At 57.2% G+C, this 17389-nt stretch overlaps 2 protein-coding genes across 5 annotated transcripts in view; both read left to right on the plus strand.

Annotated features, from left to right (window-relative positions):
• LOC103668812 (coronin-7) overlaps positions 1–12233 on the plus strand; it is a 56671-nt gene extending 44438 nt beyond the window's left edge. For 2 of the 3 annotated variants that reach the window (XM_040635399.1, XM_040635397.1), the window contains 19 exons: positions 4361–4415; positions 4880–4937; positions 5013–5158; positions 5238–5330; positions 5462–5608; positions 6131–6257; positions 6543–6718; positions 7231–7339; positions 7445–7531; positions 7613–7755; positions 7829–7933; positions 8013–8098; positions 8957–9098; positions 9196–9285; positions 9846–9962; positions 10225–10360; positions 10797–10888; positions 11422–11508; positions 11620–12233. In XM_040635399.1, the coding sequence (XP_040491333.1) occupies positions 4361–4415; positions 4880–4937; positions 5013–5158; positions 5238–5330; positions 5462–5608; positions 6131–6257; positions 6543–6718; positions 7231–7339; positions 7445–7531; positions 7613–7755; positions 7829–7933; positions 8013–8098; positions 8957–9098; positions 9196–9285; positions 9846–9962; positions 10225–10360; positions 10797–10888; positions 11422–11508; positions 11620–11625 (2002 nt within the window). In that variant the 3' untranslated portion in view covers positions 11626–12233. The remainder of the gene's footprint in view (positions 1–4360; positions 4416–4879; positions 4938–5012; positions 5159–5237; positions 5331–5461; positions 5609–6130; positions 6258–6542; positions 6719–7230; positions 7340–7444; positions 7532–7612; positions 7756–7828; positions 7934–8012; positions 8099–8956; positions 9099–9195; positions 9286–9845; positions 9963–10224; positions 10361–10796; positions 10889–11421; positions 11509–11619) is intronic. The other variant, XM_040635398.1, reaches the window with a different exon arrangement.
• Positions 12234–14269: 2036 nt separating this feature from the next.
• The window catches only part of PAM16 (presequence translocase associated motor 16), a 7729-nt gene continuing 4609 nt past the window's right edge, over positions 14270–17389 (plus strand). For both annotated transcript variants that reach the window (XM_040635405.1, XM_040635404.1), the window contains exon 1: positions 14270–14476. Coding sequence is in view for 1 of the 2 variants with exons in the window: in XM_040635404.1 (XP_040491338.1) it covers positions 14474–14476 (3 nt within the window). In the remaining variant the exon portion in view is untranslated. The remainder of the gene's footprint in view (positions 14477–17389) is intronic.

The raw sequence follows: 17389 nt of genomic DNA on the forward strand, positions 1-17389 counted from the left end.
GTCTCTGTTTTTCGTTAAAACCGAGAGAATATTGAGACCAAGAGTCCCAAACCTGGATACCAATGACACCAGGCAGGCGATGTAAGGGCACTGTTTAAACTCAAGGAGCAGACCCCACAGCTTGTGGAGACCTGGAGAGGTGGCGGTGGGTGGGGACGGAAAGTGGGGGTTGGTATGAGTGCTCGGCCCCCATGACCTGTCCCAGTCTGCCAGAGTTTCGGGTTTTTCAAGAGAAACTGGAAATCTGGGGTTTTTAGGTGAAATCTCTCAATGTGTTATTGTTGGTAGCTAATCCCAATTTAAAACACTCTTGGGCAGACCACACAGAGTCCCCCGAGAGCCTCCTAAGTACAGTCTCTAATGCCGAATCTGAGTTCTGGGTTCCTTTTCGCCATGAGGGCTTTCAGGGAGGTGAGTATCCCTGGGCCACCTTCTCCACATTTTAGATGAAGGGACTGAGACACAGGAAGGGGAAGTGAGTCTGCCCAAGGCCCTCTGTGCTGGAGCGGTGGGATGGGGTGGGATGGGGTGGGACGGGGTGGGACGGGGTGGGACGTTGGACCTCACCGTCAGTGGGTGGGGCCTGGGTGCAGCTGATGGTGGCCCTTGGGGGGTGGGGGAGGGCGGTGCCAGGGGCTAGACTAGTCCAGAAAAATCCCCTTCCGTGGAATATTCCAGGAAAATATTCTCTCCTGCTCCGTGTTTGTGGTCAGAGTCATGCCTCAGAGCCTTTGGGGACCAGCTCAGCTCCCAGCTTCCAGAGGCCTTGGGATACCTGCCATCTCCTCCATACCGGCCCACACAACACACTTTTCTTGGTATATGTAGATGTGGGGCCTGGCTTGTGAACCTCTACTCCTGGACCAGTCCTGGCTCTTGGCTGTGTTTCATGTGGCCTATCTGGGACTTTTTAAAACTTTGAAGGCATTGCCAACATTGAAAAATCCGGTGGTTTTACATTAAAATGGGACTTCCCAGCTTGCCTTGAATAGGAACTCCAGGCAAGGGCTGAGTAGTAGCTGCCCCCTCTGATGGAGGCCCAGGCTTACTGGCTGCCGCAGTCCCCACCACTCCCAGGTGTCTCTCACCAGGCTGCTTCACTCACTCACATTCCGGAAACATTTGACTTTGCAGTCAGTACTGTGTGGCTTTAGTCAGATGGCCCTGTGTCCCCTAAAGCTCTCAGGAGGGTCCACAGATGCCCCGCCGGGGGGGTGCTCCAAGGGCCTCTAGCCTGACTTTCCCCAAGGAACAGGACTTTTTGACAGGCCCCAAAACATCTTGCCTCTGTGTCCAATTCTTGCTGATGGAGAGATCCTACCCATCTAAAGAGTCTCTCCTGTACCCCAGTCCTGAGCCTGGACTCACACGTGCTATGCTCCTACTCCCCCCAGAGGTGTAAAGGCAGCTTCCAGGGGACCCCTTCCCCAGTTTTTCCATTCTCCTCTCATATGGGATCAAGGTACCTCCCCCCCTTAGAACCTGATTCTAAGGCAGCTAGGGAGTGTGGGGCAAGTCTTGGGCCGGGGGGGGGGGGCAGCAGCTGCCCAGTCTGGGTGGCAGGGACAGATCCAAGGGATTTGGAGTGCTTTGGACCAGTAGCAGTACCAGGATGTGTAGGTTGATGGGTCTGAAGGGGAGAGAGATGGGCTGGCAAGGAGAACCAGAGAACTCTTAAAGCTGCTTTTCCTGACCGGCAGTACTTCCTGTGCTAAATGCGGGAATATTGGGGAAAGCTGATGGGATTATCAGGCGCTAATGCCTCCCTCATGTGACCTGGTACCACCATTGTCCTGCGTCTTCTGTGACAAGGGCTTGGAGGTGGGGGCCCAATTTGGGCTCTAGACTTTCTATGACTAGGTCTGGAGCAGACCCCTGGGCCTGGGTCAGAGTCTCTTCCAGCATCAGGCCAGATGCCAGCCCTGTCCCATCCCATGGCAGTGGGAGAGGTGCCTGTGGCAGCTCTTACCACCTCTGGTCCTCTGCCAGGCTGGAACTATGTTCTGCATTCCAGACCCAGACCTGGCTTGTCTCTCTTTACAAGTCCAGGGTCAGGCCCGTGCCAGCTGTTGGTCAACCCTGGGGGCTGGGTGCCATGATCCCATTTCCTGGCCTGTGCCGTGGATGGCTCTGCCCGAGGCGAGGAAGACTGGCCTGACCTGTTGGAGGAGCCAGCCCTGCCCTCCATGACTTCCTGCCCCCGCGCCCCCCAGCGCCTGAGTCAGTGGGCTGGCCAGTTGGGGCTGATGGGGTGGGAGTGCAGGGAGGCCAGGTGCGGCGTCTTGAGGAGGTTGGTTTAGAGCACGGATGAGCTGTCAGTGCCACCCACAGGCCCGTTCCCCATTTCTTGCCAAGGTGACAGTGGGGCCTCAGGACTCACTCCACTTGCTCTCAGACGCTGCCCTGAGCTCATCAGCTCTTGTTTCCTCACTCTCCTTCCATCTCCACATGGCGATCTTTGCTCGGCACACGTCTGATCCTGTCCCCCTTCACTTAAGATGTATCATCAGCTTCTTGTTGCGTGTCTGGTGGAGGGAGGCAGAATTCCCCTTCTTAGGTAGCAGGCCCCATTCTGTCTAGCCTCTACCCTCCCCCTCCTGAGGCTCAGCCCCTCACCATCACTGCCAGGCCACCAGCCACATCATCCTTCACCCTGTCCCAAGACAGCCCATGTACCTGCCTGCCACACCACAGAGCCTTTGCACACACAGCTGTTCCTGCCTGGAACTCCCCACTTGGTTGATTCTTCCTGAACCCTTGGGGCATAGGGAACACACCCCTCCCCTGCGGCCAGCCAAAGTCAGGTCCCCCTGCCCCCTGCCCTGTGTCCCCAAGAACTTTACCTTCACATCTTTGGGGTGGGGGGGGACTGTGTCTGCCTCTCAGGCCAAGCCGTGAGCAACCAGAGGACAGGGGTGGGGCGTGTTGCACTCACTTCCAGTCACAACGGCAGGCTGGGCCAAGGGCTGGGCACCGATCAGCTCAGCAGAGGAGGAAATGGTAGGGAATGAATGAGTGAGTGAATGAAAGCCCTTTTAGAACCTCTGAAGGGACCTGCTTCTGGCCCCAGTGAAGCCAGCATCAGTGTGGGGGGCACCCCAGATCACACGCCCACCTTGTCCCCCTGCCCGTCTGCTCCCTCACAGAAGGCACTGGTCAGACCAGGTCAAGAAGGGCAGTTCTGAGCCCAGCTTACCCTGCTGGCCCAAGGTAATTAGAGCCTTGTTACTCACAGGTGACCGGCCCAGAGTACTCCAGGAAGCTGCAGAGACACCCAGGGCCCCACCCAGCTCCCCAGCCCACTCTGTGGCTCCTAGGAGGGTGGGGAGGGGAGGTGGGCAAGCGGGCTTTGGGCAGCTGGCCAGGAGGAATGGACAAGCAGGGGAAGCGGGGGCTGGGGCCTCTGTTGCCTGGGTGAGGGATAGATGCAGCTCCTGCAGCTGGGTGACCTCTGACCGTTGGGACCACAATGAGGAAGGGGCTCTGTTTGAGGGTGAGTGTCAGAATTGGGGTGAGGGTCGAGGCCCTTGGGTTCCTAGGGACGTGAAACCAAGACCAGGAGAAGAAACAAACAGATGAAAGCACCTGCCAGAGTTCTCCTGGACAGTGACAGGCCATCGGCCCAGAGGAGACTGGCATAGAGCAACGGGGGTGGTCTGCCCTCTATGTTCCCAACCACTGCCCCCCACCCAAAGCCCCACCTCCGGAGCAGAGTGGGGGCAGAGAATGGGGAGGGTAGGGAAGCACGGTGGTGAAGGAGGCCCTGCTCCCAGCCCCTGGCATAGGCTTAACGTCATGCTGAGGGGGTTCTGAGTTTCTAAGATGTCATCAGGAGCCTGGGGTAACTGAGGAGGGGTTCCCCAAACCTTAGTGCAGACCTGGAGCATCTAGGCCAGCTGCACTGGGCAGGGATGGAGGGAGTCTCTGGTTCCAGCACGCCCACTCATCTTCCCTGGTAACTCTTGTCTGATGCCTAGGTTGGCCAAGGTGGACCAGTGACAGAGTGTATGTGGGGTCTTTCTGGAGCTGGTGAACCTGGGATGGAGCTCGAGACAGGTGTAGAAAGAGGGGCCAGCTCCCCTATGCCCAGGGCCCATACAGGTCCTGGACTGAAGCAGGTGGGCAGGTGAAGGACCCAGAGCAAGAAAGTCTGGGACATGGGGATGTGCTCGGCGTTGGCGTGTTGGTAGCACAGGGAGAGAGAAGGTGGAGGGTCCCAGGGGCCAGGCTGGACACAGCTAGAGGGGCCGCATCGCTCCTGGCCAGCATGGTGCTTGGAGTCATGAGGCTGACAGCTCTCCAGCTGTCCCTAAGGCACAGTGGCTGGTCACATCTCACCAACTAGCTCTCTCTCCCTCAGGTCTGTGCTGCCCCTGCTGGATTCTGACTCTGGGCTCCTGATCCTGGCAGGAAAGGTGAGCAAGACGCTGGAGTGCCGGTCCACGTCAACTCCCCCGGGATAGTGCCCTCACATGCCAGGTCCATCCCAACCTTTGACCTAGCCAGCCAGCTGGGAGACTGGGGACAGCAGGATGCTGTCCACCCCCAGAAAGAAGCCGAAGCGGTGCGAACCAGGCTGCACCCCTGCCAGGCTGAATGGCTGTCAGCTCGGCATGACTATAACTCCTAAGAATGTCAGCTTTTTGGACAAGGCTGACAATCAAGCAGGGTTAGCCCACGGCAGGCGCTCTGTAAATCCTGACTGTGCCCTGTTCTTACTGCGTGCACACTGAAGCCCACCAAGGACACAGCCCAGAGCTGGGGGCAGGAGCTGGTGGGGGTGCCGGGGGGCGGGAGCTGGTGGGGGCGCCAGGGGCAGGAGCTGGTGCAGTGCCTGGAGGTGTGGCCGAGAGTGGCACTCAGGCTGGGCTTGTTTCAGGGCGAGAGTCAGTTGTATTGCTATGACGTGGCCCCACAGCAGCCAGCACTGAGCCCAGGTAAGCCCTGTTCTCCTCCGTCCTCCCCCTCCTCTCTCCCACCCTCTCTGACCGTCTTCCCGTGGTGTCCCTCAGTGACCCAGTGCATCCTGGAGAACGTGCTCCGGGGCGCGGCTCTCGTGCCCCGGCGGGCGCTGGCCGTCATGGGCTGCGAGGTGCTCCGAGTCCTGCAGTTGAGCGACACGGCCATCGTACCTGTCAGCTACCATGTGCCTCGCAAGGTGAGGGGGGCCCTGGGTGAGGGACTAGGAGGGCCTGGGGGGCCTGGACCTCCCTGGCCACGTACCTGTGTGCCACCAGGCTGTGGAGTTCCACGAGGACCTGTTCCCAGACACCGCAGGCTGCGTGCCCGCCTCCGACCCCCATGCGTGGTGGGCTGGGAGCAACCAGCAGGTAGGGGCCATGGCCTGGCTGGCCACTCCCAAACTCCATCTGCCCCCTGCATGGCCCCGAAGTCCAGCTGTCTGCTAACGCAGCCTCAAACACCTATCCTCCCTGCCTCAAACGCCAGCCTCTTCCCACAGGTGCGGAAGGTTAGCCTCCACCCAGCTCACCGGCCCTACCCCAGCTTCACTTCCTGCCTGGTGCCCCCCGCGGAGCCCTCCCCCGATGCAGCCCCACCTGCAGCAACCCCGCCTGCAGAGACACCTGTGGGTGATGCGGACCCCAGCGTGAGTGCCTGGGCCATCCGCCCGTCCCCCCATCATGCGGCCGCAGTGGGTGCCCTGAGTCAAAGCTGGCAAGTGCGTTTGCCCGCCTGATGGTCTTTGAGCCTTTTTTAGCTGTCAAGCGCAACAGAGAGGAACACGGGAAGCATAAATAAAGAACTTCGCACTGTTCTCTAAATTGAGCAAACACATGAAAAGCAAGACTTTCACAGAAAAATCTAGATCTGGCTTCTCTTGAAATCCTGGCAGATCTTAGCCGAACTGGGCCTGTCCTCCTACAAAGCTAGGAGCTGGCAGCTGCCACCCTCTTCCCACATTCTGAAGCTGAGCTCGCCCTGTGTCACCTCCAGCCCTTCTAGCATTGGTGTTTGTGTTCCCACCCAACACCCCACAGTGGGGCGTCTTGCCCCCACGGTGTCCCACAGCCCGGGAGGAGGGACCCAGAGTGATGACCCCAGAGCCCCCTCTCTCTTTGGCCAACACACCCGGGGTCTTGCTGGCTGACCCAGGGTGCTTCTCCCCCAGGAGGGCTTCTCCTCCCCTCTCAGCTCGCTGACCTCGCCCTCCACACCCTCCAGCCTGGGGCCCTCGCTCTCTAGCACCAGTGGCATTGGCACCAGCCCCAGCCAGAGGTCCCTACAGAGCCTGCTAGGTAAGTGTGTCAGGGCAGGAACTAACCCTGTCTACGTTCACCTCCCCTCCCGGTGGGGTTACCAGTCCTTGTGAGATGAGGTGAATCTCAAGTAAGAGGGCAGCTTGGATGTTCCCTGGAGACCTGGGCTTGCAAGTCCCATTCTCAGGCATAGTTCTGGGTGAGTTATATTGGCAGAGGCCGGGGCACGGGCCATGCGCCCTGCCGTGAAGGGAGCAGGCAGCCCGGACTCAGGGCAGGCAGGCAGGGTGTCCTCATGTGGCTCTTGTTCCTGCCACCTGCCAGGCCCCAGTTCCAAGTTCCGCCATGCTCAGGGTACTGTCCTGCACCGAGACAGCCACATCACCAACCTCAAGGGGCTCAACCTCACCACACCTGGAGAGAGTGACGGATTCTGTGCCAACCGGCTACGTGTTGCTGTGCCCTTGCTCAGCAGTGGTGGGCAGGTGGCTGTGCTTGAGGTGAGGAACCCCACCCACACAGTGCCCCCCAGGGCCCTGCAGGAAGCTAAGGGCATTGGGTACCCACACCAGCTCACACTCTCTGAGCACAGACCATGTGCCAGGCATGTGCCTGGCATCCCCTTTAATCCCTTCCGCTGTCCCGCAGGGCCACCACTCTTATCCCCGTTTTACAGATGGAAGAGAGCAGTGAGGCACAGAGAGGTTTAGTGACTTGTCGGGTCACACAGCTGTGTAAGTGGTGGAGCTGGGATTCAAACCCAGGCTGCCTGGCCCCCAAGCCTGAGCTCTTTCCACCACTCCACTCTGCCCCCCTTACTTTCTGGGACCTCACAGTTGGCACTTTGGGTTCAGAGCACAAGCTGCCTGAGGCAGAGAGCTTGGGCCACCAGCCACCCAGCAGTGGGGCATTGGCTGCTGTGGGTGGGGCACACTGCTTGCCCTGCAGCCCCTGGGGACTGAGCTCTCCTGCCTATTACTCATGAGCCTCTGCGGGGTGATGCCTCCCACAGCTGCAGAAGCCTGGCCGCCTGCCCGACACAGCACTGCCCACACTGCAGAATGGGGCAGCTGTGATGGATCTGGCTTGGGACCCCTTTGATCCCCACCGTCTCGCTGTAGGTAAGAAGCTGGGCACTTGGTTCAAGGGAGGGTCCAGGGGTCTGAATGAGGGTAGGGGGAGCCCGGAGGTCTTGGGGACAGCAGTGATGAGCCTGCACTTCACAGGTGGGGAGGATGCCAGGATCCGACTGTGGCGGGTGCCCCCAGAGGGCCTGCAGGAGATGCTCACGACACCTGAGGCCGTGCTCACAGGTCAGTTGGGCCCAAGGTGGGGGCTGGGAGACAGGTGGTGACTCCTGAGAGGCTCAGCTTTACCCCATGTCTCACCCCAAGGCCACACAGAGAAGATCTACTCTCTACGCTTCCACCCACTGGCGGCCGACGTGCTGGCCTCCTCTTCCTATGACCTTACCATTCGGATCTGGGACCTTCAGGCCGGAGCCGAGCAGCTGAGGCTGCAGGGCCACCGGGATCAGGTAGGACATCTGTGGGGGCAGGGACCCAGCCGCAGGCCTAGAGGCTGCCTCTCATGTCTATCTGCACCCGCAGATATTTAGCCTGGCTTGGAGTCCCGACGGACAGCATCTGGCCACTGTCTGCAAGGACGGGTACTTGCGGGTCTATGAGCCCCGGGGTGGCCCTGAGCCCGTGCAGGTGAGCAGGATGCACTGGGGGCGGCCTCCAGACCCACCCGAGGAATGGCTGTTGGGCCTCACGTGCTGTATCCTAACAGGAAGGCCCAGGGCCTGAGGGGGCCCGTGGAGCCCGCGTTGTCTGGGTGTGTGATGGTCACTGTTTGCTGGTGTCTGGTTTTGACAGGTAAGGACTCAGGGACCACCATCCCCATCTCCATACTTAAGCAGCTAATTGTGTCCTCCTTTCCCAGACATACAGCTGTTAGGTATCAGAAGCCATCCCTGCTACCCACTAATTGGATGGATGGATGGATGGATGGATGGATGGATGGATGGATGGATGGATGGATGGGTGGGTGGATGCATGCATGGATGCATGGGTGGCTGGATGGTTGGTTGGTGGTAGGTTGATAGATGGATGGGAGGGAGGGAGGTGAGGAGGAAGAATGAGTCAACTGGGAACCCAGAGGGATGAGAGCCACACCCTGCTGCCTGGAGCCCATATCTGGTGGGGACCAGGTAAAGAGCATGAAACAGCCAAGCCTACTGGAGAGGTCCAAGGGATGGGTATTTGGGACTTAGGAGGAGGGATCAGGGAGGGCTTCCTAAAGGAGATGTCATCTGAACTGAGCCACAAAGGAGCTAGTAACCAGAAACCCAGAGGAGAGGGCATTCAAGTCTGGATGGAAAGGCCAGGAAGCTGATGAGCCTGGCTGGAGCAGAGGATGAGAAGCAGTGTGTGGGGAGATAAGTCCGGACTACAGGTCACAGTGGCCACGAGGCCAGTGCTGGTGTTAGGACTGTGCTGAGGAGGGTCGGGGGCGGCAGAGTGAGTGGTAGTCGGGGATGAGGCTGTGGCATGATTCCAGGCCGGTAGTTCTGAGAGCTGGATCAGGAAAGAGAGTGGATAGAGGCACTCTTCAGGCTCCGAAGCCCTCAGGACCCCCAGCCTGACAAGATAGGATGCTTGCTGGAGTCCTTGCCCTGACTCAGGCCCCTGCAGCTCTAAGGGTCTGCTTCTGCTCCCCTATCTCCCTTGCAGCCGAAGTGAGCGCCAGCTACTCCTGTACCCCACTGAGGCACTGGCCGGCGGCCCTTTGGCAGTACTGGGACTGGATGTGGCTCCCTCGACCCTGCTTCCCAGCTATGACCCAGACACCAGCCTGGTGCTACTCACCGGCAAGGTGGGCTGGGCCTGCAGGTGGAGGTGGTGGGCAGGTGAGAGGTGGGCAAGAAGGCAGCTTTAGCTGGCCGCCTCACTCTCACCACCCCCCCACCCAGGGTGACACCCGCGTGTTCCTGTACGAGCTGCTCCCCGAGGCTCCTTTCTTCCTGGAGTGCAATAGCTTCACATCTCCCGACCCCCACAAGGTGAGCCTGGGGGCTCTCCCTGGTGTTCCTTTACTGTGGGACACGGGGCTCCCCCGCCCTCTCCTGGCCAGACGGGGAAGTGCAGGGGCCTGTGGGGTCAGCAGGTCACTGGGCCAGGGTGTGCCTGGCAGCTCTCAGGAGCTGGTTGTTAAACTCCACCGTTATTAAAAATTAAACCATAAAATCTTGAGTTATATGCACCTACAAATAAATTATATTAAAAACCAGGGCAGTAAACATCCAGTGTATCACTTCCTAATTATTTTAGCTGATTTTACTGTTACTTATGCTGTCGAGCTTGCTTATTTTACCTGTGGGATCCATCAGTGGAAGTATCCAGAGGTGCTACCAGATGTCCTCCCAGCTCTGCATTGAACAAGTCATGTTGGTAGCATGAAATCGCCATAGAAAGTGGCTGATCAGGGCTACGGATCAGGGCATCTTTCCTTCAGAGAGCTCGTGGTTAAGCACCCGCCAGCACACCACAGTTTGGAGACAGGCCGTGGTTCTGGCGCTCCGTGAGGGCCCAGGTGCCAGCTCAGACTCCTCTGCTCTCCCAGGGCTTCATCCTCCTGCCCAAGACAGAGTGTGACGTGCGGGAAGTAGAGTTTGCCCGATGCCTGCGGCTTCGCCAGACCTCCCTGGAGCCTGTCGCCTTCCGGCTACCCCGAGTCAGGGTGAGGTTGGGGGCCCAGCATCCCAACACCTAGTCCCCCTTCCCAGCCTCTGTCAGGGGCTTTGGGGCCTGACTGGCCCTGTCACCAAACTGTCCTATTTCACTGCTCTTTGGGGCACCTGTACCCCTTACTCTGCTGAGATTCTGAAACTGGCAGAAACCCCAGACAGGGGTCCTGGGTCTTACCCCCTTCCCAAGGGATGCTGGTGTGCCCTGGGTCTCTGGTAGGTGCCTCAGGGTAGCTCCTTCCTTCTTCCCTACAGAAAGAGTTCTTCCAGGATGATGTTTTCCCAGACACAGCTGTGAGCTGGGAGCCGGTGCTCAGTGCCAGTGCCTGGCTGGGAGGTGCTAATGGGCAGCCCCGGCTTATCAGCCTGCAGCCCCCCGGCATGACCCCAGGTAGGATGAGGAACTGGGGGGTGGTGAGTAGGAAGCAGGGGAGTGGGTAGGGATTGGAGGAAGGGGCAAATGGCTAAGTCCAAGATCCCCCTGTCCCTGGTGGCATACAGAAACCTCTGGCACTCCAAGAGGATTTGCATTTCCAGGCTCAGACTCTGAGCCTTTTGAGGGCAGGGCCCAGGGTCTGTGTTTCCACCACATTTCCCACCCCTGACATGAACGCACATGCACACACACAGCGCATGCACGCACACTGCCGGGTGCCCACAATAGGCCTTGTGAACAGAGGGTGGAGTAGCTCTTGTTGCCCCCCCCCCCCTGCCGGGGTCTCTGCCACAAGATTCCTTAGGGGATGGTGCCAAAGGGTTGGGCAAGGAGTCCTCACTGGGGTGGGGGGATTCTCTGATGTCCAGTGCCTGTCCCTTTCCCACCCCAGTGAGTCAGGCCCCCCGTGAAGCCCCTGCCCGACGGGTCCCACCCTCAGCACTCTACCTGGAAGAGAAGTCAGACCAGCAAAAGAAGGAAGAGGTAGGCACAGGAGATGGTTGGCCAGTGTGGCACGCACGGTGTCCTGGCTGCCCCAGGTGATTGCCTTCCAGTTCTCTAGTCCAACCCAGGCTGGGGCAGGAGCCAGTGTTACCCCTCTCTTAGTTGGGCAGCTTTATGGGGAGACCTTCTAGAGCCCTACGCTGACCCACGGGGCACAGGACTCAGGAAGAGGGAAGGGCAGAAAGAGGCCCCCATCCGGCCTGGGCCAACCCAAACAGAGCCAAGGCTTTGGGACCTAACTGCATTCGGGACCCTGGCGCACATTTGAGTGTCTGAGGCAGTGTGCAGAGACAGCTGCCCTGCGACTACAGTGCTGCGTGTCCATCTGCCTCTGGCTCCCTGATCTCTGCTGAGGTGGCTTTTCCTGTGAAAACCATCCACTTTAGCAGCACTCTGATGAAAATGGCTGTTTTCACAACTGTGATGGGGTTCAAACTGTGAGGTCCTGTGTTCCTGGGGTTGGAAGTCCTGTCCTATTACCTTCCCACCTCTTCTCTTGTCCGCTCTCCTAGCTGCTAAATGCCATGGTGGCCAAGCTAGGGAACCGGGAAGACCCACTCCCCCAGGACTCCTTTGAAGGTGTGGACGAGGACGAGTGGGTAAGTAGATAAGAGCGTCCTGGCATCCCCTCCGTCCCTCCCTCCCCCTGCAGCCCACTTCACCCCCCCTTCCCCAGACCTCTCACCCACCCCCTCGGTTTATCTCCCCAGGACTAGCCTGCCCACCGCTACCTCTAGCCTCACAGGCCGCTGCCGCCTCCTGGAACCAGCTGGTGTGGTGCCCCCTGCACACCTCACATCTCACCCTCAAACTGGAAGATGCCTCCTGGCCCTGCCACACCTTGTCCCAAAAGCCCTGGCTTCCTTTGGGCCTTGGGCACTTCTGTGGCCTCTGGGCCCTGCTGCAACTCTGGTGGATTATCTGCCCTTCTGTTTTCTGTGGGACTAGCTGCTTCGCTGCAGCTGCCTGCTCGCATCTGGAGCCAGGGGCATGGCAGTGGGGTGGGGTGGGGGTCAGTAGCACGTCCCTGGGCTGGTCCCCACCTGGACTGGCTTCGCCCTGCACCTCCAGTTGTTACACGCTGTCCCATCTTGCCTGCTGCCCCACTCGTAGTCAAGAGCCTTGGGGGCTGGCCCCCTGCCAGGCCATTTGGAGCAGCACCAGTCTCAGGGGTCAGGGACCAGTTGCCCTCCTCCTCAGGTTTGAAACCGGGAGAAGGGGGCATTACAGAGCTGATGGCCCAATTAAGGGGGGTGTGAACCCCTCAGGGAATGGCCTGAATATACCCTGGATGTTTTCAGCAATTAAACTTTTCTAAGCTGGCCACCTCTTGTGCTGCTGTGGTCTTTTGGCTGTCTGGAAGGGGAAGGGGACAGGAGGGTGGGTGAGGGCAGTTTGTCTCTGGGTTCCCCCTTGTCACAGGTCTTACTCTGCTCTTGAGCCTTTCCAGGTGCTACGATTTCGTTCGTTCATCCAGCACATAGATAGTGCTCTGGATGGTAGACACAATAATGAACAGGAGAGACAAGGCCCCTCAAGGCACTTGTTATAGTCTTCCTGTGCAGAGGAGTCAGACCGTGTACAAGTAAGCAAACCGTGAAGAGAGCTGTAAAGACAAAATAGGGGCACCTGCCTGGTTCAGTTGGTAGAGCATGCAACTCTTGATCTCAGGGTAGTGAGTTCAACATGCCCCATGTTGGGCATAAAGATTACTTAATTTAAAAAAAAGGACAAATTATATGAAAGGGAGCCCCTGAGATGCAGGGAGAGCAGGGTGTTCAGAGTCTGAGGGGCGACCTTTAAGCTGAGAGCTGAAACCTGAAGGCCACAGAGCCACAAGAAGAACATTTCAGACAAAAGGAAGAGTGGTCACCGCACTGCGGGAAGAAAGAATTTGGAGAGTTGGAGGAAAGGTCAGTGGTCCAAAACGTAGTCCAAGGCAGCCCGATTTACATTCATTCAACAGTCATGTGTTGAGTACCTTCCCTGTGCCAGCCACCTCTCCAAGAGTGGAGAAAAGTCCTGCCCATCAGGAATCCACATTCTAGGGGCGCCTGGGTGGCTCAGTCATTATAAGCGTCTGCCTTCAGCTCAGGTCATAATCCCCAGGTCGCGGGATCGAGCCCCGCATCGTGTTCCCTGCTCATGGGAAACCTGCTTCTCCCTCTCCCACTCCTCTTGCTTGTGTTCTCTCTCTCTCAAATAAATAAAATCTTGAAAAAAAAAAAAAAGAATCCACATTCTAGTGGAAAGGAACAGGTTATAAACAGTGAACGTAAAATAAATGAATTATATAATATGGTAGAAGATGATAAGGACTGAGAGCCAGACATGAAAGTTATGCAGTATGATTCCACTTCCATGAGCTGTTCAGAACAGACCAATCCAGGGGCTCCTGGGTGGCTCAGTCGGTTGAGTGTCTGCCTTCAGCTCAGGTCCTGATGCAAGGGTGCTGCATTGGGCTCCCTGCTCAGCTGGGAGCCTCCTTCTCCCTCTCTTGACTTGTGCTCTCCGGCTCTCTCTATCTCTCTGTATAAATAAAATCTTAAAAAAAAAAAAAAAAGGAACAGACAAATCTATAGGCAAGAACAAAGCTTAGTGGTGACCAGGAGCTGGGGGAGGGGGAGGGGCAGTGATTGCTAATGGGTAGGGAGTTTTTTGGGGGGGTTGATGAAAACGTGCTGCTGTTCTAGTGGTGATGGTTGCACAACTCTGTGAATACACTAAAAAGCACTGAATTGTGCACTTTAAAATAGTGAACTGGTTGGTGTATGCACTTCTAATAAAGCCGTTACTAAAACACAGAAGAATGCGGGGCAGCTTGCAGCGTTGGTAGGGGGGCGGGGTCGGCCTCATCGAGAAGGTGACAATTAAGCAAGAACTTGAGGGGGGAGAGAGTGAGATCTTCCCAGGCAGAAGGAATCTAGAAGGAAACCCATTTTGAGGTTTCCTGTTTTCTTATATATATTTATTGCATATCTTTTAAACCAAATATTTTGGCTAAGTGAAGGGAAGAAATTGCCCCGCATTTGACAGATGTATTTATTCTGTCCCATCTAGCGCAGCAGGATAACCGTGAGGGCCACCTTGGGTCCTGGGACCGCCCACGGCTCGCCCCCGGTTGTCTTCTGAGCCGGAGCCGAGGCCGACTCCGCCTCTGACCCCGCCCACTAGTTACATCACGACACCGACACACACACACACACACACACACACACACACACACACGAGGCCGACTCCGCCTCTGACCCCGCCCACTAGTTACATCACGACACCGACACACACACACACACACACACACACACACACACACACACACACACACACACACACACACACACACACACACACACACACACACACACACACACACACACACACACACACACACACACCCTCCCTCCCTCCCTCCCTCCCTCCCTCCCTCGGAGGGAACAGTGCGCATGCCTAGCGCGGCGTCACGCACGCGCTCTCCCCCTTGAACTCTGACCCGCCGGCCGCCCTTGGGTTGGAGCCGCCGGGCAAGGAAGCCGCAGCCCGCGACCCCGAGGCGGAGCGGCCACCATGGTGAGGCCCTGGTTGGGTGCTGCCCGGGGGGAAAGGGAGGCCGTTTCGGGGCCGGGGCCGGGGGGGCGAGCTCCGGCCGGGCTGCGGGCGCCGCGCGCCGCCTGAGTGCCCGGCGGGAAGCGGGGTCCGGGGGCGTCGCATCTGGAGGACCGCGGCGGGCGCTGGCGACCCCGGGGCCACGGAGAGCCACTTGGCCGGAAGGCAGGACGGGCCTGGCCGGCAGGAAAATGCCCAGCAGAGGCGGTCGCCATGTGCCACAGCCGCCGCGGGAGGCCAGGTCCGGCCCGGGAGCCCCTGCGCGGGCCCTCAGCTAGTTGATGGTGTCGCCGTTATTGCCTCTTTTGAAAGCTGACGAAACGGGCTCAGACACCTTGCCAAGGAAGTGGCAGACCTGGGGCTTGACCAGGCTCCGCGACACCGAAAGCTGAGGGTTTCTGCGGTACCGTTGGCACCTGGAGCCAGTCCACAGACCTGAGCCACACTGGCTGCGACAGGTCACCTGGGGACCCTTTAAAAATACAGTGTCCTGAGCCCAGTCACCGGACGTTCTAGAAGTTCCCCCAAGTGATTGAGGCAGTCGGTTTGGGGTGCTACTTCTTAACCCTAAGAGCTTGCAAGGGCCAGGCCCTGAGCTGAGGCCTTACCTGGATTCTCTCATTTAATGCTTATGAAATTGGTACTGTCCTTGTCCCCATTTCACTGAGAAGGAGCCTGAATTTCAGGGATTTTGATTCCTCCAGGGTCATTTCATCCAATGGTGTCAGAGACGGGTGTTGAGACGGGTCACTGCTGTTTTTTTGAGGACCTACAACGAACCCTTGAACCAGGTCCCTCTCATGCATTCTTGCATGTAACTCTGAGCCACCCTCAAAAGCCAAGTAAAATGTTGCTCTGGAGGAGTTTGTATCCTAAAGGAGGAATCAGGCAAGTCTGTAAAATAGGACAGCGTATTAATAGGAAAAGGTTGTGTTCTGGGAAGGTTTCAGTGGGATCGGAGCGGTACCGTCTTGAAGGATGTTGGGTTTTGGCAGAGTATCAGAGTAGTAGGGAGGACATTCAAGGTTAATGGCTATCGTTTCTGGGGGGTGATGAAAATGTTCTGGAACTATTAACATTCTGTACTTTTTGGTGTATTTACAGAGTTTGTGAATATGCTAACATCACTGAATGCTTGAGAAGAGTGACTTGTATGGTGTAGGAATTGGGAGACATCAGGGTAAAAGAAGTAAGAGCCGATTTAAAAGTAAATGGTGTGGCTGTAGGGAGGAGAGAGGTGAGAGGAGAGAAAACCAGAGAAGTCGTTTGTGGCCAGAGCGAGCTGAGAATGCCTTCCTGAGAAGTGGACTGAATTCGTAGGCAGTGGCAGTGGAGAGTTGTGTGTGTTGGGGGATGGCCAAAGCCCTCCAGCAGAGGGAGCGGTAGGAACAGGAATTTGGAAACCCTGCCTGGGGGCATAGAGTTTTTGCTGATGGTGACCTGGTTGTCACACCTGGTTGTCACATTCATTCAAATACCAATGGGACTGCCATGCCAGCCATAGGCGGGGGCCCCAGGCATACCATGGTCCTGACTGTCCTCCTGCCTAGTTGTGATGCCAGCAGCTGTTTACAGGGGGTCTGGGTGAACAAAGCCCCTTTCCTATCTCAGTGCATCCTTGAGAAGGGGGTGAGTCTCAATGGCAGTCTCTGCCCACCAGCCCAAGAGCCTGGAACTGGGCTTTGAAGGGAACATTGCACATAGGTCTATCTGAAAACCAGGTTCCTTTCTTGATGCACTTAACACGAGATAAGCCACGTTCCACAGTGTCCCCTAATGGTCGCCTGTGGTCATCTGCCCCAGCTGCGGAGCTTTGGTCCTTCAATGAGAAAGCATACGTGTCATCCACAGTGGGTCCCAGGCTTGGGACTCTAACCTCTGCTCCTTGACTGGCAGCTTGACCTGAGTTGGATGCCGTGTCAGCCGGTTCTTGTCCAGGGTCTTCCGGCCCAAGTGTCAGCCAGTGGACTGTGGGATGTTTTGGGACTTTCTCGGAGAGGCCTCAGCCAGTGGCTGTCTTCATCACCTCTTGTCACTGGCAGAACTCTGAGCATAGCTGACCCACAGCTGGCACTGGGTACTGAATAGGTGCCTGATCTCTAGACAAGCAGGATCTGGTCCAGAAGCAAAAGCAGCTGTTGGGCAGCTTTGAACCTGCTGCTGACTGTCTGGTTGGTTTTATGTGGATTGGCTCCTGAGGACCTTGCGGCCCTCCTATAAGGAAGGTATTGTTCTCCCCATTTTGCAGATAAGAAAACTGAGGTTCAGAGAGGTTGAGTAATTTGCCCGAGGCCACACAGCTAACAAGAAGAGAAGCCAGGAAGCCAGGTTATAGCTCCAAAGCGGCCCTCTCCCTCCTTTTCCACACTGCTGCTCACTGCATTTGGCACGTAGCCTGGCTTTTTGCAGCCTTCTCCCCTGAGGAATCAGTGGATATGTCAAATGAGTTGCCTTCTTGGGGAAAGCTCTGTTACTCCATAGTGTCTGACCATTGTCAAGTTTTGTGAAACAAAGAAGTGTAATAAATGAAAAGCAGCATTTATTAAGCACCTACTGTATCATCAGGTTCTGTGCCAGGCACTTTACAAGCATTAGCTCATCAAATCCCTCTGACAGCCCTATTGTTGGCCACATTTCACAGATGAGGAAACAGGTTGAGGGAACCTGAGAGCTTGTGCCAGGCACGCATTTGGGATTTGCACACAGGTGATACCAGAGCTTGCCTGTATGACCACACGCCACATTTCATCCCCTGGAGAGGTGTCCAGCAGGAACCTTGGTGGCCTCAGTGGACCAGCCAGGCAGCTCCCTTGGCCAGCGGGGTAGCCTTTGAAACTGCAGGCTACCCATCCTGTTTTTTTTTTTTTTTTTTTTTTT

The sequence above is a fragment of the Ursus maritimus genome, unplaced genomic scaffold (assembly GCF_017311325.1).
Source record: "Ursus maritimus isolate PB19 unplaced genomic scaffold, ASM1731132v1 scaffold_2, whole genome shotgun sequence".
Lineage (NCBI taxonomy): Eukaryota > Metazoa > Chordata > Mammalia > Carnivora > Ursidae > Ursus > Ursus maritimus.